The sequence below is a fragment of the Mus caroli genome, unplaced genomic scaffold, assembly GCF_978045245.1.
Source record: "Mus caroli unplaced genomic scaffold, Mus_caroli_1 scaffold_1, whole genome shotgun sequence".
In the NCBI taxonomy this organism is placed as follows: Eukaryota; Metazoa; Chordata; class Mammalia; order Rodentia; family Muridae; genus Mus; species Mus caroli.
Genome location: NW_028227256.1, coordinates 124,875,625 through 124,896,431, shown reverse-complemented (window position 1 = coordinate 124,896,431; position 20,807 = coordinate 124,875,625). Strand labels below are relative to the sequence as shown.

General features: G+C 42.8%; 1 protein-coding gene across 1 annotated transcript in view; it reads left to right on the top strand.

The window, feature by feature from the left end:
• Mcm6 (minichromosome maintenance complex component 6) overlaps positions 1-19,256 on the top strand; it is a 28,253-nt gene extending 8,997 nt beyond the window's left edge. Inside the window, exons 4-17 of the mRNA XM_021150920.2 lie at positions 26-275; positions 2,057-2,222; positions 2,455-2,600; positions 3,004-3,154; positions 5,419-5,560; positions 7,033-7,174; positions 7,934-8,041; positions 9,314-9,469; positions 10,693-10,821; positions 11,790-11,951; positions 14,723-14,858; positions 15,807-15,962; positions 17,285-17,424; positions 18,800-19,256. Coding sequence (XP_021006579.1) covers positions 26-275; positions 2,057-2,222; positions 2,455-2,600; positions 3,004-3,154; positions 5,419-5,560; positions 7,033-7,174; positions 7,934-8,041; positions 9,314-9,469; positions 10,693-10,821; positions 11,790-11,951; positions 14,723-14,858; positions 15,807-15,962; positions 17,285-17,424; positions 18,800-18,916 — 2,101 coding nt within the window. The 3' untranslated portion in view covers positions 18,917-19,256. The remainder of the gene's footprint in view (positions 1-25; positions 276-2,056; positions 2,223-2,454; positions 2,601-3,003; positions 3,155-5,418; positions 5,561-7,032; positions 7,175-7,933; positions 8,042-9,313; positions 9,470-10,692; positions 10,822-11,789; positions 11,952-14,722; positions 14,859-15,806; positions 15,963-17,284; positions 17,425-18,799) is intronic.
• The last annotated feature ends 1,551 nt before the right edge of the window (positions 19,257-20,807 follow it).

Below are 20,807 nucleotides of genomic sequence, written 5' to 3'. Positions count from 1 at the left end.
ATTAATGTGGTTTGTCTTCAAATAGGATTCGTGAGCTCACTTCATCCAGGATTGGGCTGCTCACCCGAATCAGTGGGCAGGTGGTGCGCACTCACCCAGTTCACCCTGAGCTTGTGAGTGGAACTTTCCTGTGCCTTGACTGTCAAACAGTGATTAAGGACGTAGAGCAGCAGTTCAAATACACACAGCCGAATATCTGCCGAAATCCAGTGTGTGCCAACAGGAAGAGGTTCCTTCTAGACACTAATAAATCAAGATTTGTTGATTTTCAAAAGGTATTTATTTACTTCTGTTTAAACTAGATTCTTATATATAAATGTATTTATTAGACAAATAGATTAGATCAGATTTACTGCTAATAATTCATTTTTGGCCCTTGTAATAACTTATTTAGATGTCAGTTTTTAAGGAATGAAGTGCCCACAGAGGCCAGAAGGTATCAGGTTCTCTGTTACAGATTGTCCTAGTTAGGTTCTGTTGCTGTGATAAACATGACCAAATGGAATGGGGATTGGGAGTGTTTATTTTATCATCTTATAGTTACAGTCCATCATAGAAGGATGTCAAGACAGGGCCTGGCAGGTAGGAACTGAATTAGAGGCCATAGAATAGTACTCAACTCAACTTGTGGGTCTCTACCTAAAACAGAAACATAGATAATTCCATGGCAGTTCAAAACAATAACAGATTCACAGTTATAATTTTATGGTTAGGGTTACTACATGATGAGCTGTATTAAAGGGTGGCCACTTTAGGAAGTTTGGGAACCACTGCCATGGAGAAATGCTGCTTACTGTGACAATCCAGTACCACTTACTTGGGAGTGGCACAAACCACTGTGGTCTGGGCCTTCCCACACCAACTGTTAATCAAGAGAATGCCCCACATGCTTGCCCACAGGCCAGCATGATAGAGGCATTTTTCCAACTGAGGGTCCCTCTTCCCAGATAACTATAGTTTGTGTTAAGATGACAAGAACTAACCAGGACACAGATGGTTATAAGCCTCCACGTGGATGCTAGCAATCTAATTCTGGTCCTGCAAGAACAGTGTTCTTAACCACTGACCACCTCTTCAGTCCTAATAGATTAATCTCCTAACCAATTGAGCTATTTGACTGAAAGGGTACAACATTTTTATGTACCTTGCCTACGTGTATGTAACATTTGCAAAGCAGATCATGATTTTTACTATGGAGCCATCTCTCCAGAACCAAGAGATGTAATTGCTTAACCAGTTGAACTATTTGATGAAAAGTTTTAGGACACAAAATCTTTATGTATTTTTATGTATATGGGTGTTTTGCTTGTATGTATGTCTAGGTACCATAAGCATGCAGTGCCTACAGAGGCAAGAAGAAAACATTGGAGCCTCTGGGACTGCAGTTATTGGTGGTTGTAACCTTCCATGCAGCCACTGCTCCTGAAAGCTGAGCCATCTTTCAGCCCCTAGTACAAACTTTTTTTTTTAAAGATTTATTCGTATATAAGTACACTGTAGCTGTCTTCCGATGCACCAGAAAAGGGCATCAGATCTCATTATGGGGTGGTTGTGAGCCACCATGTGGTTGTGGGATTTGAACTCAGGACCTTTGAAAGAGCAGTCAGTGCTCCTACCTGCTGAGCCATCCTGCCAGTCCTAGTACAAACTTTTTAGATGAATAATAGTATGTGTCAAAGGTCTATAGGGCAGGGCCTGTGAAGATAGTTTAGTTAGTAACATGTTTGTTAACAACCATGAAGACCTGTATTTGATCCCTAGTACCACATAAAGAGCCAAATGTGGTGGCGTGTACTTTGAACTCTGTGCAGGGGAAGAAGAGGCAGCCAGATCCCTAAAAGCTAGTTGGTGAGTTCTAGGCCAGTGAGAGACCCTGTCTTAAGAAAGAAGGGGGATGGTACTGAGGAGTGACTCCTGAGATAGGTGTGACTACCTTCATACACACAAAGAGAGAGGTGCACAAAGAGGCTGGGTTATGTGGGCATTTATAGCAGTTGGTTTCAGTTGTGTAGCATGTGAAAGCATCTCTTTGTTTTGCTGTCGGTCTTGGTTATAGGTTCGCATTCAAGAGACTCAAGCAGAACTTCCCCGGGGAAGTATTCCCCGGAGTTTAGAGGTTATCCTGAGAGCTGAAGCTGTGGAGTCAGCCCAAGCTGGTGACAGATGTGATTTCACAGGGGCACTGATTGTTGTGCCTGATGTGTCCAAGCTTAGCACACCAGGTCAGTAATTTGTTGCTCGGATGTTACCAGTCCTGGATTTGGCTTCTGGAATCTTCTTTGTATGTAACCTTTTTGGCTCCCAATCAGGATGAGCACAGAAGTATGAAGAGAGTAAAAAAAAAAGATTTTTCTATGAAAGGTGCTATTTTAACTTTGGCTTATTCAAGTACATTAGTTCCTATGAGCACTATTAGTGTTTGAACTGTGAAACGCCTATCTTTCACTCTTATAGGAGCACGTGCAGAGACTAACTCCCGAGTCAGTGGAGCTGATGGGTATGAGACAGAAGGCATTCGAGGGCTCCGGGCCCTTGGTGTCAGAGATCTGTCGTACAGGCTGGTCTTCCTTGCCTGCCATGTTGCACCAACCAACCCAAGGGTAGGTCTTATTATTACTTGTTTGTTTATTGTCCTAGGGATTGAGCATAGGATCTGTGCCTGCTAGGTAGAAATTGGGCTCCATCCTCAACCTTAGTGTGAGATTTACTAAGATGGCAGAGCTGGATAAAGAAAGTGCTTTGCTAAGGCTCATTTTCATCTTCATATCAGTGATGAACTTACTACAATTCAGAGTAATATAAAACAATGGTAGCTTTTGTTTTCCTCTCTGGACAAAAGATAGGCTTTTACATATCTTTAGTAACTGAAGCCTAGTTTAGGGACTATAGTAAATAAATCACAACTTTGACCTCCCAAGTGATCTTACTCTAGTAGAATTTCTTTCCCTTTATGTTATCTTGGTTCTCTATAATGTCTTTCATCTTGTTTTTCTTCCACTTCAGTTTGGAGGGAAAGAACTCAGAGATGAGGAACAGACAGCTGAGAGCATTAAGAACCAAATGACGGTGAAGGAATGGGAAAAGGTGTTTGAAATGAGTCAGGACAAAAACCTGTACCACAATCTCTGCACAAGCCTCTTCCCTACTATACATGGTAAGAGCTCTGTTTGTGATAAAAACCTGAGATCAGTAGTAAGCACTTCATGGATTCAGTACTGCTTCAGGGATTTTCATGAAGAGATTGCTTTTAGAGCTGAAGAAATGACTCAGAAGATAAGATTACTGGCTACTTTTTCAGAGAACCTGAGTTTGATTCAACAGTATTCACAACCATCTATGACCCCAGTTCTAGAAGATCCAATGCGTTCTGGCTTCTGAGGGTACTAGACCTGCGTGTGGAACATAGGCACACATGCAGACAAAATACCAATGCCCTTAATAAAGATGATGCATCGCCGAGCAGTGGTGGCGCATGCCTTTAATCCCAGCACTCGGGAGGCAGAGGCAGGTGGATTTCTGAGTTCCAGGCCAGCCTGGTCCACAGAGTGAGTTCCAGGACAGCCAGAGCTATACAGAGAAACCCTGTCTCGAAAAACCATAAATAAGGAAGAAAGGACGGGTGCATGCACCGGCAAAAGCTGTAGACAACCAAAAGGTAGACTGTGGCTAGAGCTCACGCAGGGGCTCACTTGACTTGACTTAGTGCTGGTGGATAGTTGGATTCCTTATGAGTGAGACATCCAGTGGGCAGGTCTTCACCACAAGCAGCTCATTTAGCACAGAGCATGAAACAAAGCAAGGAGGAGACAGTGCTTTCCTAGTCTTGGAGTTCACATAGTTACTTGTTAAAATTCAAGTCACACTAGGCATAATAATACTTATATTCTCTACCATCAAGGAGGAGGCTGACCCAGGGGTTGCATGTGAGTTTGAGTATAGCCTGGACCCTATCTACAAGAGTCACTAAATTCATGCCTACTTCAAAGGTAGAAAATTAGGTTCCATCTCCTTTGTTTGAGACAAGATCTTACTTTGTAGTCTCAGCTGCACCATAACTGTAGACCAAGCTAGTCTCAAACTCACAGGACTGGAATTAAAGGAATAATCTACCACGACCAACAGGTTCCATCTCGGTTTTTGTTGATTTTAGGCTGTCCTTGAATTTAAGCGATTCACCTGTTTCATCCCCCGGGTGCTGGATCAAAGACATCTGCCAGCATACTTGGTTAGGTTCTCTCAGATTAACAAGTATGAACGTTTCTATGGACTACTTAAAACTCATCACACCCTCAACACGTTTGTCTCATAGGTCATGTCAGCTTTGCTATAGAACAGATTTTTAGCTTTCTGTTTCTATATGTGTTTACATATGTGTGCTTGGGATGGTGGGCAAAGTCAGCGTGAAATGATGTCCTCAGGAGCTGTTCACCGTGTGATCTGTTTTGGCTTTGGTTTTGCGGCGGCCTTTCATTAACCTGCAGCTCTTCGAGTAAGCAACACTGGGTGGTCAGCAGAGCCTACTTAGTAATCTTCCAGTCTGCTTCCCCAGCCCTGGGATTACAAGTGTAAGCCGCTCTACCTGGATTTTCATGTGGTTTCTAGGAACTAAACACAGGCCCTGAGGCTTACCTGGCAAGGGCTTTAACAAGTGAACTGTCTCTTGAGCCATTGCTTTAGGTTTTTTTGGTTTGTTTGGGTTTTTTTGTTTTGGTTTAATAAATGGTATACATTTGCCAAGCGTCATTTTGGTAGTGGGGTTCACTCACCAATTCCATGCGGAGGCAGGTGGGGGTGGGACTAAGGGGTGGCCAGCTAATAGAGGCACTGTAAATCGCATTCAGCGTGTCAGCCTATCAGCTCAGTTAGTGCGCATTTATTTAGTGTTGTTCAACAAAAGAAGCATCATCCCAGATTCCTGAAGGACCTGGAGCTGCCACTGGCAGAACGAGCAATGGACTGCAAGGGTAGCACACTCATGCCACTCCAGCAAAAAGAAAAAACTTAGAAAAGAAAAGAAAAATGTGGCAGTGTAGGGTGGACGAGTCTGTATTTGTGGGAGAAGTCTTTGAGGAAAGGGCCTCACATAGGAAGTGGACAAGAAAAGCTCTTGGGATGGTGAGCATGGGCAGTTGATAACTGTGGTTGGGAGAAGACACTTATGGTGACTTCTTTTCTCTTGGTTAAGTTATGTTGTACCTGAGCTGTTTAGTTCCCATGTATATGTGTCATACCAAGAGGGAAGACACAACTGAAGGTCAGCAGACAGCTTTGTAGAGTTGGTTATTTCCTTCTACCTTTACATGGTTTTCTGGGATCAAATTCTAGTTTTCTGGCTTAGGAGGCAAGGATCTTTACCTACTGAGCCATCTTACCATCCCCCTGAAAAGTTAAGTTTTCATTTTGAGCTTTTCATTTCAGGCAATGATGAAGTAAAACGCGGTGTCTTGCTGATGTTGTTCGGTGGTGTTCCTAAGACAACAGGGGAAGGAACCTCTCTTCGTGGGGATATAAATGTTTGCATTGTTGGTGATCCAAGTACAGCTAAGAGCCAATTTCTCAAGTAAGTATCTGTCTGAGGTAAAGAAGCTGAGCGGGAAAACCTGTGCTGTGTGCTTGCAGGCCACCTCCGCTACCAACAGTGCAGTCAGTGTCGCCTGCTCATTCTGTTTTAGAGACAAGGTCTCTGTGTAGCATGTGTCACTGTGTCCAACTAAGAAGTGTTAGATAATTGCTTTACGTAGTTTCCCACTTTCTGTTTAATATATTTCTGTCATTCATAGAATATATGAGTGACCAGAAGGTAGACAGCATTGTACTTTTATGTAAAAACATGTCTTGTTTTAGCCATTTTTAGGATTAGCTCTAATCACTACCACTGATTAGATGTCCCCAGAACATCTTTTTGTTCTCCTGAACTGAACCACTGAACGCCACAGTCCTCCACTCCCCTCTCATAGTTCCTAGCAAGCACAATTTTACTTTGTCTAATTAATAATTAATAGGCAGTACACTGGCTATTCATCATGCTGAGGTGATGAGGATCTACTTTATGCATGTACTGTATTGTGTTTTGTACATAATCAATAGATGGATGTTTCAGTTGTTTGTATTCTCCCATTATATAGTGATAATACTGTGAAAATCACTAGACTGAGAATCAGAGGCTCTGCTTTCCTATTTTGTTTTCAGACAGGGTTTTTTCTTTATAGACCAGAACGGCCTCAAATTCATGGTCTTGTTGTCTTAGTCTCCCAAATACTGAGATTAGAAGCTTGTAGCACACCCAGCTCTACTTCTTATTATTTATTTATTTATTTATTTATTTATTTATTTATTTATGAGACAGGGTTTCTCTGTATATCCCTGGCTGTCCTGGAACTCACTCTGTAGACCAGGCTGGCCTCAAACTCAAGAAATCCACCTGCCTCTGCCTCCCAAGTGCTGGGATTAAAGATGTACACCACCACTGCCCAGCATCCTTAATTTTTAAAGATATTTTTTTCTTGGTTTTTCGAGACAGGGTCTCTATGTAGCCTTGGTTGTCTTGGAACTTGCTCTATAGACCAATCTGGTCTTGAAGTTGTGGAGATCGCCTCTCTCTGCCTCCCAAGTGCTGGTGTTTAAGGCTGCATCACCACCACCTGGCTTTCTTAATTTTTATTTTTTTAGTGTTTATTTTTGGGAGCTGGAAAAATAGCTTAGTGAGTAAAGGCACACCCAGACCTGGTAGCTAAAGCTTAGTCCCTGGAACTTGTGTACGGTAGCAGAGAGAAATCAGAGAGTTGTCCCTTGGCCTTCGTTTACCACCCCTTCTCACACACACACACACACACACACACACACACACACACACACACAAAAAGTTAAAATAAATGTGGTTGTTAAGTTCAAAGTTGATGTTCTTGTCTCCTATTCATTCTATCTGACAGGAATGAAGTTGAATCCATTTTAGAACTCCTGTTAGCTGATATTTCTGGAACTGGTGTAGTGTATTGATGTGCTAATGAATCTTTGTGTGATATTCTTAAATAGGCATGTGGATGAGTTCAGTCCCAGAGCTGTCTATACCAGTGGCAAAGCATCCAGCGCTGCCGGCTTAACCGCAGCTGTGGTGAGAGATGAAGAATCTCACGAATTTGTCATTGAGGCTGGAGCGTTGATGCTGGCTGATAACGTAAGGACATTGTATGCTGTTGGATATAGGGAAATCAGAGTATCCTTTGACCTTTTAATAACAAGCTATAGTTTTTAGTGAATGCATTAGTATGTTATTCAGTTTTATTAATCTCCATTGAATTGCGACTCATCATTCGTTGGTACTTTCTGAGCATCCCTTGAATGTGTTGATTACTGTGACTAGACCATCCCAGTTTGTCACTTTGCTAACATCTCTAAACAAATCTATCCATGAATACATAGTATATCATCTATAATATTTGGCAAAGATTCATTCATTGTGGTACTCCTTCGCTCTTTACTTTTCCAGTCAGTCCGTATTTACGGTTGGCCGGGAACCGTCTCTGCCACCCACAGTCTTTGATCACAGATGTGCACTGTTACACACAGCCCCAATCTTCTCATGCTGAGGTTTAAATTCCGCAGTCCTGTTACCTGCACATTATTTGTTTTGCTTGTAGGTGTTATTTGTTTGTTTTGCTCTTAGATTTAGTGAGTCAGGCATGAGATTCCCTTCTAGCTCTGTTCTGTTGAATAGTCTTGCCTAAACAGGAATTAAAAATGTTTATATCTCATCTCCATTTGCCTAGGGAATAGAAAGGTCTCTGGTAGGAAACTTTGTAAGTTTACCATCTTACATCTGCAAAGCAGTTTCTCTGATTCCCTTACACAGGCTAGGCAAGTAAGTACTCTACCCCTGAGCTGAATCCTTGGCCCTGCCAGGAACTCGGTTAATGGTAGGTCTGTTTGGTTGCAGGGTGTCTGTTGTATTGATGAATTTGATAAGATGGACATGCGGGACCAAGTTGCTATTCACGAAGCTATGGAGCAGCAGACCATCTCTATCACTAAAGCAGGAGTGAAGGTGGGTATTCCCCAACCATGCCGATGAGACATCCTGTTAGAGACATCCACCTGATGGGATACATTGTTCCGATGTGTAGTGCTAATCTGAAATGTAAAAGACAGGTGTTGTTGAGGGTCTAGAACAACTGTGTTGCTGTGACAGAAAGTAATGGTACTGATGTAATTTTTAGCATTTCATTTTTCAGAAATGTAAAGCTTTTTAAATATTCATTTATTTGGGGGACTGCTTTGCCATCTATGTGACAAGACAGCTTTGTGAATTTGGTTCTTTCCTTCCACCTTTACATAATTTCTGGGGCTTGCATAGAAGGAACACAGAACCTGCTGAGCCATCTTGCCAGCTGTGTTTTGTAAACGTTTCATGAGCAAAATATGCATTTGTTGATTAAACTGCCTTCTTGTTATAACCAAAAAAGTTATTGGTCCCAGTACCACAAATTACTCAAAAATCAACAGGTAATTTAAATGAAATTATCTGACTACCATATGGTAGCCAACATTAAAGAGGATCTTAATTTATTAAAAGTAATAGGTTTGGGGGACAGACAGATGGCATAGCAGTTAAGAGCACATATGTTCTTAAGAGGACCAAGTTCAGTTGCCAGAACTCAGAGTGGGTAGCTCACAACTCCAGAGATTTCAGCGTCCTCTCTGGCTCCTATAGATAGGCACTGCAGGCACATGCACGTACATAGAGAGGCAGACATGCATACACATAATTTTAAAATTAAATCTTTTAAAAATTGAAAACTAAATATTTTTAAAGTACTACACTGATGTATATATTTAAGAGAAATCTTGTACAACTCATAGTACAGTGGGTACTAGGTATGTGCTGAGTATGCACAACTGAGCAAGTGCATGCAGTCCCTCCTTTAGCGTCTTCATTTTATTAGCAGTCTTCCTGTTGTAGCGCCTGTTAGGTCCACTATGATTTGTTAGCCTCATGGCACTCAGCTGCATGAGCCATACATGGGGAGGTTTTCAGTCTGGTGTGTCACAAGCTATGTTAATTGTCATGTCAGCTGAGGACCTCCTGTGTCTAGTTACAAAGTAAATTCCTAACAGAGTGCTAGCTAAAGGACTAGTGCCGTTTGTCACCATGTAGAAAAGCCTGCTGCGCTGGTACCATGCTTGAGTTTGGATCATTCAGGAACTGAAAAAGCTTTTGCTTCCATTTAGGTAATTGCATGAGATAGAACTTTTTCTTGTATCTATATTGGCCAATTTGGGTTTGTGTTTTAGTGTCATGGTTTTCTCTTCTGGTCAGGCAACTCTGAATGCCAGGACATCCATTTTAGCTGCAGCAAATCCTGTCAGCGGACACTATGACAGATCAAAATCTTTGAAACAGAATATCAATCTGTCGGCGCCCATCATGTCCCGCTTTGATCTCTTCTTCATTCTGGTGGATGAGTGCAATGAGGTAACCACTGATGCTGCTGGTGCTGTTTCCATTTCTGTTCAGTTTCGTGACCTTTTGTGCTTCTTGGGTGTAATGCTCCTGACCTGAGTTAGTCGTTCTTAGATCTGAGTATTCAACCTTAGCATCTCAGATGTGTGTGAACACACAAACAGCCCACTACCCCACAAGGTCTTGTGTGACTCATGCTGGCCTTGAACTCTCTGTGTAACCCACCATGCCCACGTTTATAGGATACACTCCTAATCGATAAGCAGGAAGCTCTATTTCAATAATTAATGCAAAATCCTTGCTTCCAAACTGACTTGAGACATTATCTAAATAAAACTGCCTTGCTTTTGTGAATGTTTGGGGGCCTTGGGCTGAGGTTTCTCCTCTTTTCCTTTCACAAGTACACAGACGTAGTTAACTCATGGATGATAGTGTAGTGGCTAAGAGGACACACTGAAGTTAGGCTCTTCAGTCTTGTCCTTACTACTTAGACCTCGGTTGGATAATAAAACTTTTCAGGGACTCAGTTTACTTCTACATAAAATAAAGCTATCATCTGCTTCATGAAGATCGCTTCTAGACATACATGGAAAAACCGTTTCATATAAGAAGCTCCTGCCGGGTGTGGTGGCGCATGCCTTTAATCCTAGCACTTGGGAGGCAGAGGCAGGTGGATTTCTGAGTTCGAGGCCAGCCTGGTCTACAAAGTGAGTTCCAGGACAGCCAGGGCTACACAGAGAAGAAACCGTGCCTCAAAAAACCAAAAAAAAAAAAAAAAGAAGAAGAAGAAGAAGCTCCTATAAATGCTCTGCTGGGGCTATTTTGAAATTTTTTTTTTTTAATTTTTTTCTTCTGTTTTGGTTTTTGTTTTGTTTTGAGACAGGTTCTCTATGTGGCCTTGGCTATCCTGAGATTCACTATGCAGACAATGCTGGTCTCAAAATGACAAAGATCTACCTGCCTCTGCCTCCCAAGTGCTGGGATTAAAAGCATGCGCCACCACCAATGACTTCTCAGGAACATAGAAGTAAGATAGGGTCTCCTGGAGCATAGACTGGCCCTGAACTGCTTATATAGTTAAGGCCTAACTCCTGAGGTTCCTGCCTCTACCTCCTAAGTGCTAGAATTGACTGCAGGCCTTTACTCCATGCCCATCACATACATCATCCCTTACTAGGTAGTACTTGGGAGTCAGTACTACTATGACTGAAAGACGTTCTCTTGTTCTGGATCAGGTGACAGACTATGCTATTGCCAGGCGCATAGTAGACTTGCATTCAAGAATTGAAGAATCGATCGATCGAGTCTATTCCCTTGATGATATAAGAAGGTACCTTCTCTTTGCCCGACAGTTTAAACCCAAGGTAATCTGCCCTGCCAGACCTGGATAAGTCAGTCGTGGTGCGTGTGGGTGTTAGAACTCGATGTAGATAAATGGGTTCTGTGGAAATGAACTGAACGGAGCTTTAGCTTTGGTTTTAGTCTTTTGAGGCACTCAGGTCTAGGCTAGCCTCAAACTCAATCCTGCTTTAGATGCCCACTTCTCTATTTATAGGAATGTGACAATATGCCTAGCTGTATTCATTTTTTAAATATCCTCAAATCTTTAGCTTATTGTTTGAGAATTGTATTCTTGAAGAAGATGTGTTTTTATAAATCCACCTCTCGCTTCTAAACTTTTTATTCCTTCCATATCCACACCACTTTTCCTTCCTAATTTTGTATACTCCTTTTAAAACCCTCTAAGTCCACTATAATCTCCTTAAATTTCACATTTTTGTGTTGTTTTGAGTACTGGTTTCTTCAAAAATGGTTAAATTGTTAAATACTGAAAAAAATATTTTAGCCAGGCATGATAGTCTATATAATGAAACCCTGTCTAACAATAAGGATTGTGAGCAACTTTCATATAAAGAGTATGAATTTGCCAATATTACTGTTTACTGAATTTCTTGCTCTGAAAAACTGAGGGCCTTTTAAGTCAGTATATGCTGTCTTTTTCCCACAAGCCCGTATAAGTTCATGAGCTAAGCCTCAGGATAGACTTAGTGCTAATGAGCTTTGACATCTTGAGGTACATTTCATTTTATTCTCTTGCTTCCTGTGTTAAACATCATTTAGAAATGGTCAATTGCTTATACTGGTCCATTGTCTTCATATTCATAAAATTAGGACATGACTGTTTCCTGGAGTACTCCCATCCAGGACCCTCTTTAGCTGACATTTAATGTAGTCAATCAAATATGTGTGTGTGTGTGTGTGTGTGTGTGTGTGTGTGTGTGTTGTATATATATAAATAAATATCTCCTTGACTTGACTGGTTTTTAAACAGATTTCCAAAGAGTCAGAAGACTTCATTGTGGAGCAGTACAAACGTCTCCGCCAGAGGGATGGCTCTGGGGTCACCAAGTCCTCATGGAGAATCACTGTGCGACAGCTTGAGAGCATGATCCGACTCTCAGAATCGATGGCCCGCATGCACTGCTGTGACGAGGTACCAGCCCCTCGGGAACAGGAATGCCTCTGATAAACATGGGAACAGGAATGCATGAGTTGACTTTTAGGCGGGTGTTTATCTTTGTTATGGAATATCTCACAACCAGTTGATAACTATTCTCCCAGTAAGAATGTTGCTATCATACGTTTATGAGGTATGCTGTCTAGACTAATAGTAATGGATAAAAGTGTTTATTATAATCAGTAAATTATGGAGTGCAGATACAGGTGAGTACTTACGCAAGAGAAACCTATTTAATCTCTACAGTGGCCTTGGCCTCTGGCTGGGAATACAAATGTGACTGTGACTCCTGCCTCAGAAGGACTCTTCCTCCTTAGGGTTGTATAATCAGTGTGTGGCAGGTTTGGGTATTATTTTGGTTTTGCATATGCCAGGGCAAAATTAAATTCAGGGCTTTGTGCATGCTAAGCACACTCGTGACTCTTACCTTAGCTCCATAGATTTTTAATTGCTCTTGGTGCCCTAGACTCAAAGCAAATGTCGGATTATGGGAAGGGGTGATATTGGAAGCCACACATCTGCTTCAAACCAAGAGGCTTTTGTGTACTTTTATATACAAAGTTCAGTTAGAATTCAAATTTTGTCTGTGAAAGGACTAGGTTCATTTGTTGTGTTTCTGAAACAGGTGCTCTTTTGGTAACCTGGCTTAAATTCCCAGCCCTCTGCCACAGATTACCATGGGTGGAATTATAAATGCAGTTAGGTTTTGAGATAGCATTTAAAGCCCAAACTGGCCTTGAACCCAGCATTGTATCACATGCCTATAATCCCAAGGTTTAGGAGGTAGAGGCAGGAGATCATGAGTCAAACTCATCCTCATCTGCATTTCAAGTTTGAGGCCAACTTCAGCTGAATGGGTCTTTGTCTCAAAAAATGAATCAATAAACAATTTTTGGGAATGTTGTAGATACTTGTGGGGGGTGCTAGATTCAGTTCTCAGTACTGTAAGGGAAGGGAGAAAGGAAGAAGCCATGTGGTGGTGGTGGCACACACCTTTAATTCCAGCACTCAGGAAGCAGAAGCAGGTGGATCACTGTGAGTTCAAGACCAGCCTGATATACAGAGGTAGTTCTAGGATAGCCAGGGCTACACAAAGAAACCCTGTCTCAAAACAAGGAAAAACATAAAGAAAATGGAACTGGGGAGATTGTATGGTTTATGGTTAAGAATATAGAGGGCCCAGATTATATTCCCAGCAACCATGTGATGGTTTCCAGCTGTCCATGACGCCAGTCCTAAGGGATCCAATACCTTCTGGCCTCTGCAGGCTCTGAGTGCATATGGTGCACAGACATAATTTCAGACAAATGCACATTAAATAAAAACGAAATAAAGGGAGAAAAGTGTATACTGCTCTTGTTAGGTCCAGTTTGCCTCCCAGCTCCATGCTCCAAAAATAGGACTTAGATTCAAAATATATTCACAGATACCTTGGCCATACAACTACTCCGACTAGATCATAACTAAAGATAACCTGTTTATTTTAATCTACATTTTGCCACGTGGCTAGTTATCATGTCCTCAGGTGTCATGAGTCTGTCTCCTTAGATCTTCCTGGGCAGATCATTCTCCTTCTAGTCCCACTTCCCATTTCCTGCCTAAGCCATAGGCCATAGGCTTTTTAATTGGCAGGTGATACATCCATACAATATCCATATTCTTGCAAACCAGAGTTTGGTTCTGTCTTAGTCAAGGTTTTTATTCCTGCACAAAACATCAAATTGGGGAGGAAAGGGTTTATTCAGCTTACACTTCCACATTGCTGTTCATCGACAAAGGAAGTCAGGACTGGAACTCAAGCAGGTCAGGAAGCAGGAGCTGATGCAGAGGCCATGGAGGGATGTTACTTACTGGCTTGCTCAACCTGCTCTCTCTCTTTTTTTTTTTTCCTTTTTAAAGATTTATTTTATTTATATGAGTACACTGTAGCTATCTTCAGACACACCAGAAGAGGGCATCAGATTCCATTACCGATGGTTGTGAGTCACCATGTGGTTGCTGGGAATTGAACTCAAGACCTTTGGAAGAGCAGTCAGTGCTCTTAACCGCTGAGCCATCTCTCCAGCCTTCAGCCTGCTCTCTTACAGAACCAAGACTACCAGCCCAGGGATGGCACCACACACAATGGGCCCTCCCCTCCTTGATCACTAATTGAGAAAATGCCTTACAGCTGGATCTCAAGGAGGCATTTCCTCAACTGAAGCTCCTTTCTCTGTGATAACTCCAGCTGTGTCAAGTTGACACAAAACCAGCCAGTACAAAACCCACATTGGGGCTGCTTACAACTGCCTGTAATTCCAGCTCCAAGGAATCCAGCACTCTTTGGTTTTTGGAGACAGGGTTTCTCTGTGCAGTCCTGGCTGTCCTGGAACTACCTCTGTAGACCAGGCTGGCCTCGAACTCAGAAATCCACCTGCCTCTGCCTCCCGAGCGCTGGGATTAAAGGCGTGCGCCACCACTGCCCTGCTGAATCCCAGCACTCTTCACCCCTCCACAGGCATCTGCACTGGTGAGCACATACCCACACACAGGTACATAGAATACATGCATAGATACAGCTGTGTCAGTTCATATGCACCTGTGGAAGGTGAGAGTTAGTCTGTGATCTTGATAGTATATGATATTGTCAATCATTTCCACCATCTTAGTGAGTTAATAGTGCCATACAGGGGAGAGCACCGTGTTCTTTCTTGGCTGTTTGGTATAAAGTATCTTAACATAACTAAGTTGTCTGTTTACTGCCTTAGGTCCAGCCTAAACATGTGAAGGAAGCTTTTCGATTACTGAATAAATCAATCATCCGTGTAGAGACGCCTGATGTCAATCTAGATCAAGAGGAAGAGATCCAGATGGAGACGGATGAGGGACAAGGAGGCGTCAATGGTGAGGAGCTTGCTCATCTCATTGCCTGTCTGTAGACAGGTTCCAGTCTTGCAGGGTGTTATGGTACCGGCACGCTTGTCAGTGGCTGTGAATGGATGTATTCAAAGGGGATTTTAAATTAAGTATAAGCTGAAGGACAGTTAAGTGGTTGTACAAAGTATATATGCTTGGAAGACCAAAAGAAAGCACATCAAAATGAACAGATCCTTTGTCCTCTACTCTTGCATGCAATATTCTGTTTAGCTCTTGACTTTGAAATATTTTCTTGGGCAAGTAGAAGGTTCAGTGGGTAAACGCCCTTATCTGAAAACCTGGTGATCTTACCATGTAAAGGTAAGAGGACTGAATAACCTGATTTCTGTTCACGTGCGTCCATATGCATAATAGCAATTTAAAAGATTCTTAAACTTCTCGATCACATTGAACAGGTGAATAATAATTTTTTCCTTATAACACTACAAATTGACTTTGTCAGATGCAGGGGAAACGTCTTACTAGGTAGCCTAAGTTGTCTTAAATCTCTAGCCTCTGGTTCAGCCTTTGGTTTTTTTCGAGACAGGGTTTCTCTGTGTAGTCCTGGCTGTCCTGGAACTCACTCTGTAGACCAGGCTGGCCTCGAACTCAGAAATCTGCCTGCCTCTGCCTCCTGAGTGCTGGGATTAAAGGCGTGCGCCACCACCCCTGGCTTGGTTCAGCCTTTTAAGTGCACAAATTATAGGTGTGTACCACTGTGCCCTGCTGCAAATGGTATCAATAAGATCTCTGTCCCCATCTCTGACACTCTTCTCAAGCTAGTTGTCTCCACTAGTAGGGTTTTAATTTGTTTCAGATTTATCTATAAAATGGTTGTTTTCTGAAGTTTGTATTAAGCATAGAGAGTGTGCATGGGCACTAGATGGGCATGTTGAAGGCACAAGGAAGGACTTAGGTGTTTGTTTCCTTCCTTAGGTCATGCCGACAGCCCTGCCCCTGTGAATAGGTTCAACGGCTCCAGTGAAGATGCCAGTCAGGAGACTGTTTCCAAGCCCTCCCTGAGGCTGGGCTTTGCTGAATACTGCCGAATCTCTAACCTCATCGTGCTCCACCTCAGGAAAATGGAAGAAGGTGAGTATGTATCCCAGGCTGCTTATCTGCTGTCGGTCTTACATGCGCTTTCTGCCGCTTCTGATGTTAAGCGTTGTGTTAAGCTTCAGAAGTCAGAAGAGATGGTGGTTTGTGTTGGCTGAGCCTTGGGTCGTATCAGCATAGCCTCCCTACAAGCTCATTGTCAGAAGAGTACAGATCACTCTGCAATACAGGACGTAAATACCGATGTTCCTGTGTTTAGCTTATGGTTTTGAAGCAGAATCTTTAGATCTGATGATAGAAACAACATTTTTGCAGGTGGAAATGACTATAGTTGCTTTCTTCCCAACAGATGTCTTGCAGGGTATTTGTATTTATCTATAAAATACCACAAATGTAATACAACCCTCCTTTGTTACCTGGTCGGTGGGACACTTGGCCACTTTTTACCCTCAACTGCTTTGCCATGGTTTCATATTGCTTTCACGGTTAGCCATGGGTACGAGGATAAGCCATCATCTGTTAGAGCCGAAGTTCATTCTTTTTGTGGGTGTAGCCATTTGTGTATGGGTGCCCATGGAGAACAAAAGGGGGACTTGGCTCCCCCAGAGCTGGAGTTACAGTAGGTTGTGAGCTGCCAGCGTGTGTGGTTTTTTTTTTTTTTTTTTTTTTGGTTTTTCGAGACAGGGTTTCTCTGCATAGCCCTGGCTGTCCTGGAGCTCACTTTGTAGACCAGGCTGGCCTCGAACTCAGAAATCCGCCTGCCTCTGCCTCCCGAGTGCTGGGATTAAAGGCGTGCGCCACCACGCCCAGCTACCAGCGTGTGTTCTAAGAACAGAAAAGTTCCAAAGACGACTCTGTGATGGCTTCTAGGCATAATTCCCCATGCACAATTCCAATCTGTGCTGCAGACTTTCACAGCCATGTTCACCTAGTACTTGAAAGAAACTGAAGTAGACTCAGAAGTAGATTCTGGCTGAATGCAGTGCCTACGCTTAGTCTTAGCACTTTGACAGAGGCAGGTTTGTGTCTGAGTTCAAAAGCAGCCTGGTCCACATAGTGAGCTCCAAGCCAGCCAAGGCTACAAAGTAAGAAGGTCTGGTCTCAAAAAAACAAAAAACAAACACACCCTGAAGAGGAGCTTACCAAACCATGTGATTGTGTGTGTGTGTGTGTGGTGAGGACTAGATCCAGGCCGTAGTACATCCTAAACACATGTTCTAAAACCACTGATCTTTACTTTTGCACCTTATTTTGCAGTTTCTAAAATCAAGCTTACAGTTTTTCCTGTGTGTGCCATGAATTGTGTGGCAGTTTGCTAGAGGTCAGTCCTTTTCAATAATGTGTTTATTTGGTTGCAGAGGAGGATGAGTCGGCACTAAAGAGAAGCGAGCTTGTCAACTGGTACCTGAAGGAAATCGAATCAGAGATAGACTCTGAAGAAGAGCTCATAAATAAAAAGACAATCATCGAAAAGGTTGTTCACCGCCTCACACACTATGTAAGTGTCCACTGCCTGGGCTCCAGGGCACCGTGAGGGAGTGCCTCTATCTGTAGGCTTTCTGATGAATCATTGGGGTGTGGTCATAATTGTAGTTGAGGAAAATTAGCCGAAAGGAAAGGACTTTTCCTAAAATAAGCAGAATTTAGGTAAAAGCTGAGCAGGCAGCATTTGAGTCTTACTTTTGGGTGGGCTTTTTGTGGTGTCTTTATTTAGCTATACTAGTATTGAGCCCTGGGTTTGTATGTGCTGGGCAGACATGCCTCTGTGCTGAATTCTAGGCTCCTGTTCGGGTGTTTTCTAACTTTCTGTTTTCACCCTGTCGGTTTCATTCTATGTAATTCTCGACCGGCCCACTAGCATCACCTGATCCTCGGCCCCACTCCCACCCCCAGTCCAATAATCAGTTTTATTTGAAAGTTCTTTTCTACTTTGTTTGGTAAAAATTACTTAGGGGCTGGAAGAGAAGAGGACAGATGGTGTGTTCTACATTTATTTTTACTTGTTCAGAGAAAAAATTCCCAGATGAATTATGTTTAGATATTTTGTGTTTGTTTTTTTAGAGATTATTTCTCACTGTGAAGCCCACACTGGCCTAGAATTCAAGGTCTTTGTGCCTCAGCCGCCTGGGTGCTGGTATTCTAGGATGTATACCACCATTGGAGTGAAAGCTGGGGAGAGTTCAGTGGTTAGGAGCATGCACTGCTCTCCCACAGCACTCAGGGTGGAGTCTCAGCACCCACGTCAGTGGCTAAAACCTACCTGCACCTCTTCAGAATAGTTAAAAAGAAGACATAGAAGTAGGACCTAGCTGACACGCACTTAAATCCTAGTGCTCGAGTGAGGGCAGGAGAGCTACAAGTTTCAGGCTGGTCTAGCAGCATAGACTGCCTCAAAAGGGCCAATAAGCAGTGATTAAAAATGAACAGATTTAGATATTAGAGAATTTTTTGCACAATCTTAAAATTCAAGCACAGCTGTTTGGAAGTTATATTGACAAGCATTTGATAAAATGTGTAAGATACCTGGGGCTGATCTTCCAGAGGTCCTGAGTTCAGCAGCCACATGATGGCTCACAACCATCTGTAATGGGATCCGATGCCCTCTTCTGGTGTCTCTTCTTCAGACAGTGTGCTCATGTACACAAAATAAGTCTTTTAAAAAAATCACAATACCTGCTAGGTTTCTTAGTTTTTCAAGGCAGTTATACCGAAAGGTTAGCATCCTAGTAAGAAGGGGGTTGAGCAGGACACTGGTAATGGTTTGAAGGTATGGTTCTGGTCCAGGGCCTTTTTGAGAGGAAACAAGAAAATGTAAGTATTAGGCATTTGGAAGCATCCGTGGTTCTGGACTGAGGACAAACTGTGCTCCACAGGATCACGTTCTGATTGAGCTCACCCAGGCTGGGCTGAAAGGCTCCAGTGAAGGAAGCGAGAGCTATGAGGAAGATCCCTACCTGGTAGTCAACCCTAACTACTTGCTTGAAGATTGAGGTATTGAAGGTAACTTGATGGCCAGGGACCTGTGGTGTCCTACCCTTAGCCTGGACCCTGAACGGCACTGAAAGACAATTTCTGGAGCAACGCTTGAGGAGGATTTGAAAAGTGATGGCTGAGTTCATGGCCCTGTGAATTTCATACTGGGACAGGCTTGGGCACTCTGTCAATAGGCTTCTTGTCCTATTGAAGTTGGAACCAAATCATGTTGTTTCTGTAAGACATTTTCTTCATGTATAGGAAAAGCCTGCTGCATCTGTCATACATGTGTCTGTGGAAATTGCTTTCTTCTGTTCCCAGCCACTGCTTTTACTCATGAAAATAAAACAACTTGTTCTGTGATTGTCTGTTGGATTCATTTCTACTCTTGCTTATTGCCTCCATTTCCATGAGTGACTTTTTTCTGGCTTATTCGCTAGTAGAAAGACCATGATAAGCGAGAGTTCTTGGTGACTTTCTGAAGTAAAATCCCAGTGGTTTTGCTGGGGTTTGTTGTTTGGGTGTGGGGGTCAGGGTGTCTGGGGTTTTTTGGGGGGAGTGGAGCGGCTGGGTTTGGGGGGAACTTATGTAGCCTGGACTTGAATTTTTGATCCTCCTGTCTTAATTCCCACATCTAGCTTCTAGAAGAAGGACTGTTTACCATCTGCTCAGTACTGATTTATTTTATTTCTTTCCTAAAGATAGTTCTTTGGGATTGTTCTCAATTAGTTTGGTGGGGGCATGGGTCCTGTGGTATCTGCTCAGGCCCAGGACAAGTTGCTACGTGGGTTCCTAGGTTGGATCCTGCTATCAGGCTTGACTTCACATCTGGTTGCCAACATTTTTGTTTAAAGAAAAATACTGAAAGTTTATCATTCCAACAGTACATGAACCTTTCCTTGTAACTAGTTGTTTCTGATATGTCTTCCTGTCACAACCTTGAACAACAGGTAACATTCTGGAGCCAGATGGTCAATTAGAGCAAGCATTTCCATTATGTGAGCCAGGTGTTTTCCCGTGACTGTAGTCCCAGCTATTAGATGTCTAAGGTAGACAAATAAGACTAGAATTTCAGCTAACCTGGACAAGGACACCTATCTCAGAAGGAATAGTTAGCATCGTGGTACCAGCACTTGGAGAGACAGGGACAGGTGGTTCAAGGCAAGCTTGTTCTACACACTGAGTTCCAGACCATCCAGGGCTACAGAGGAGACTCAAAAAGGGCTAAGGAGAAAGCCCAATCATAAAGTGATTATGGGCCTGTCTTGTGGCCTGTTGCTGTGATGAAACACTATTACCAAAGAGCAAGTAGGGCCAGAAAGAGTTTATCTGGTTTACACTTAAGCACTGTTCATAATAAGAAAGTCAGGACAGGAATGCTAAAACAGCAGGATCCTGGAGGCAGAGGCCATGGTGGGTGCTTATTACTAGCTCCATCCCTGTGGCTTGCTTGGCCTCTAGGAACCCTGGGCAGTACTCACCATGGGCTGGGCCCTCCCTCATGAATCCCTAATTAAGAAAATACCCCTTAGGCTTGCCTACAGCCACATCTAATGGAGGGATTTTCTCAACTGAGACTTCTTATCTGATAACTAGCTCCCAGCAAATTGACAACACTAGCCAGTACAGGGCCCAGGCGGTTCATGCTTATAATTTGTTGCTGGGGAAGTGGAGGCAGGCAGATCCCTGGAGCCTGATAAACTACTTGGCAAGTTTTAGACCAGTGAGAGTCCCTGGTTTTTTCTTTTCTTTTTCTTTCTTTCTTTCTCTCTCTTTTTTTTTTTTTTTTTTTTTTTTTAATGTATAGCACCCACATGGTGGCTGGAACTGCAGGCACCAGACATGCATGTGATACACATGTGCATATAAGCAAAATATTCATCCACATACATTTTTGTTTTAAATAAA